The sequence below is a fragment of the Lepidothrix coronata genome, unplaced genomic scaffold (genome assembly GCF_001604755.1).
Source record: "Lepidothrix coronata isolate B3197 unplaced genomic scaffold, Lepidothrix_coronata-1.0 Scaffold626, whole genome shotgun sequence".
NCBI lineage: Eukaryota > Metazoa > Chordata > Aves > Passeriformes > Pipridae > Lepidothrix > Lepidothrix coronata.
In genome coordinates, this window is record NW_016690806.1 from 12555 (window position 1) to 15464 (window position 2910).

At 53.5% G+C, this 2910-nt stretch overlaps 1 protein-coding gene across 1 annotated transcript in view; it reads left to right on the plus strand.

Annotated features, from left to right (window-relative positions):
• Positions 1-2766, plus strand: part of CLPTM1 (CLPTM1, transmembrane protein) — a gene marked incomplete at its 3' end in the record, with an annotated part of 14791 nt that extends 12025 nt beyond the window's left edge. Inside the window, 2 exon segments of the mRNA XM_017839972.1 lie at positions 2251-2433; positions 2530-2766. Coding sequence (XP_017695461.1) covers positions 2251-2433; positions 2530-2766 — 420 coding nt within the window.
• Between the last annotated feature and the right edge of the window lie 144 nt (positions 2767-2910).

Below are 2910 nucleotides of genomic sequence, written 5' to 3' on the forward strand. Positions count from 1 at the left end.
AGGATCTCCTTGGAGTGTTTTTGGGATGGAGGGGATGGTCTCCATGGTGTCCTTTGGGGTGTTTGGGATGGAGGGGGTGATCTCCAGGATCTCCTTGGAGTGTTTTTGGGATGGAGGGGATGGTCTCCAGGGGCTCCTTTGGGGTGTTTGGGATGGAGGGGATGAGCTCCATGGAGTATTTTTGGGATGGAGGAGATGGTCTCTATGGTCTCCTTGGAGGATTTGGGATGGAGGGGATGATCTCCATGGTCTCCTTGAGGTATTTTTGGGATGGAGGAGATGGACTCCATGGTCTCCTTTGGGGTGTTTGGGATGGAGGGGATGAGCTCTGGGGTCTCCTTTGGGGTGTTTGGGATGGAGGAGATGGTCTCCATGGTGTCCTTTGGGGTGTTTGGGATGGAGGGGGTGATCTCCAGGATCTCCTTGGAGTGTTTTTGGGATGGAGGGGATGATCTCCATGTTCTTGGAGGATTTGGGATGGAGGGGATGGTCTCCATGGTCTCCTTGGAGTGTTTTTGGGATGGAGGGGATGGTCTCCAGGATCTCCTTGGAGTGTTTTTGGGATGGAGGGGATGGTCTCCATGATGTTCTTGGAGGATTTGGGATGGAGGGGATGGTCTCCATGTTCTTGGAGGATTTGGGATGGAGGGGATGGTCTCCATGGTCTCCTTGGAGTGTTTTTGGGATGGAGGGGATGGTCTCCATGATGTCCTTGGAAGATTTGGGATGGAGGGGATGGTCTCCATGATGTTCTTGGAGGATTTTTGGGATGGAGGGGATGGACTTCATGGTCTCCTTGGAGTATTTTTGGGATGGAGGGGATGGTCTCCATGGTCTCCTTGGAGTGTTTTTGGGATGGAGGGGGTGATCTCCATGGTCTCCTTGGAGTGTTTTTGGGATGGAGGGGGTGATCTCCAGGATCTCCATGGAGTGTTTTTGGGATGGAGGGGATGATCTCCTTTGGGGTGTTTGGGATGGAGCTAATGATGTCCATGGAGTTTTTGGGAAGGAGGAGATGATCTCTGTGATGTCCATGGAGTTTTTGGGAAGGAGATGATGATTTCCTTAGAGTCTTTTTGGGATGGAGGGGGTGATCTCCATGATCTCCCTGGAGTATTTTTGGGATGGAGCTGATGATCTCCCTGGAGTATTTTTGGGATGGAGATGACGATCCCCTTGGAATATTCGGGAAGGAGATGGGATGGAGCCTTTNTGTTCTTGGAGTGTTTTTGGGATGGAGGGGATGGTCTCCATGATCTCCTTGGAGGATTTGGGATGGAGGGGATGGTCTCCATGATCTCCTTGGAGGATTTGGGGTGGAGGGGATGGTGTCCATGGTCTCCTTGGAGTGTTTTTGGGATGGAGGGGATGGTGTCCATGATCTCCTTGGAGGATTTGGGATGGAGGGAAGGTCTCCATGATGTCCTTGGAGTATTTTTGGGATGGAGGGAAGGTCTCCATGATCTCCTTGGAGTGTTTTTGGGATGGAGGGGATGGTCTCCATGATCTCCTTGGAGTGTTTTTGGGATGGAGGGGATGGTCTCCATGGTCTCCTTGGAGTATTTTTGGGATGGAGGGGATGATCTTGGAAGATTTGGGATGGAGGGAATGGTGGCCATGATGTCCTTGGAGTGTTTGGGATGGAGGGGATGGACTCCATGGTCTCCTTGGAGGATTTGGGATGGAGGGGATGGTCTCCAGGATCTCCTTGGAGTGTTTTTGGGATGGAGGAGATGATCTCCATGATCTCCTTGGAAGATTTGGGATGGAGGGAATGATCTCCATGATGTTCTTGGAGTATTTTTGGGATGGAGGGGGTGATCTCCAGGATCTCCATGGAGTGTTTTTGGGATGGAGGGGGTGATCTCCTTTGGGGTGTTTGGGATGGAGGGAATGATCTCCTTGGAGTATTTTTGGGATGGAGAGGATGATCTCCATGATCTCCTTGGAGTATTTTTGGGATGAGGGGGTGATCTCCTTTGGGGTGTTTGGGATGGAGGGGATGGTCTCCAGGGGCTCCTTTGGGGTTTTTGGGATGAAGATGATGCTCTCCACGATCTTCTTGGAGGATTTGGGAAGGAGGGGATGATCTCCTTGGAGTCTTTTTGGGGTGGAGGGTGTGATCTCCATGATCTCCTTGGGGTCTTTGGGGTGAGCTGATGATTTCCTTGGAGTCTTTTTGGGCTGGAGGGGGTGATCTCCATGATCTCCCTGGAGTATTTTTGGGATGGAGATGATGATCTCCATGATCTCCCTGGAGTCTTTTTGGGATGGAGATGACGATCCCCTTGGAATATTCGGGAAGGAGATGGGATGGAGCCTTTTGGTGCCCGTTCCAGGTGGCCCTGCTGGAGACCAACCCCTACCTGCTGGCGCTGACCATCGTCGTCTCCATCGTCCACAGCGTCTTCGAGTTCCTGGCCTTCAAGAACGGTGGGATTTGGGAACTTACGGGGATCCAGGGCCGGGAAAACCCCTCCTGGAGGTGGGAGTTGATGGTTTGGAGCCCTTTTTGTGTCCCCCACCCAGACATCCAGTTCTGGAACAGCCGGCAGTCCCTGGAGGGGCTCTCCGTGCGCTCCGTCTTCTTCGGGGTCTTCCAGTCCTTGGTGGTCCTTCTGTACATCCTGGACAACGAGACCAACTTCGTGGTGCAGGTCAGCGTCTTCATCGGGCTCCTCATCGACCTCTGGAAGATCACAAAGGTCATGGACGTCCGGGTGAGTCACCCGGGGGCGGAGGGGGTGGGCTCCGGGATCTTGGAGGGTTTGGGATGGAGGGGGTGGGCTCCGGGATCTTGGAGGGTTTGGGATGGAGGGGATGGGCTCCGGGATCTTGGAGGGTTTGGGAAGGAGGGGATGGGCTCCGGGATCTTGGAGGGTTTGGGAAGGAGGGGATGGGCTCCATGAG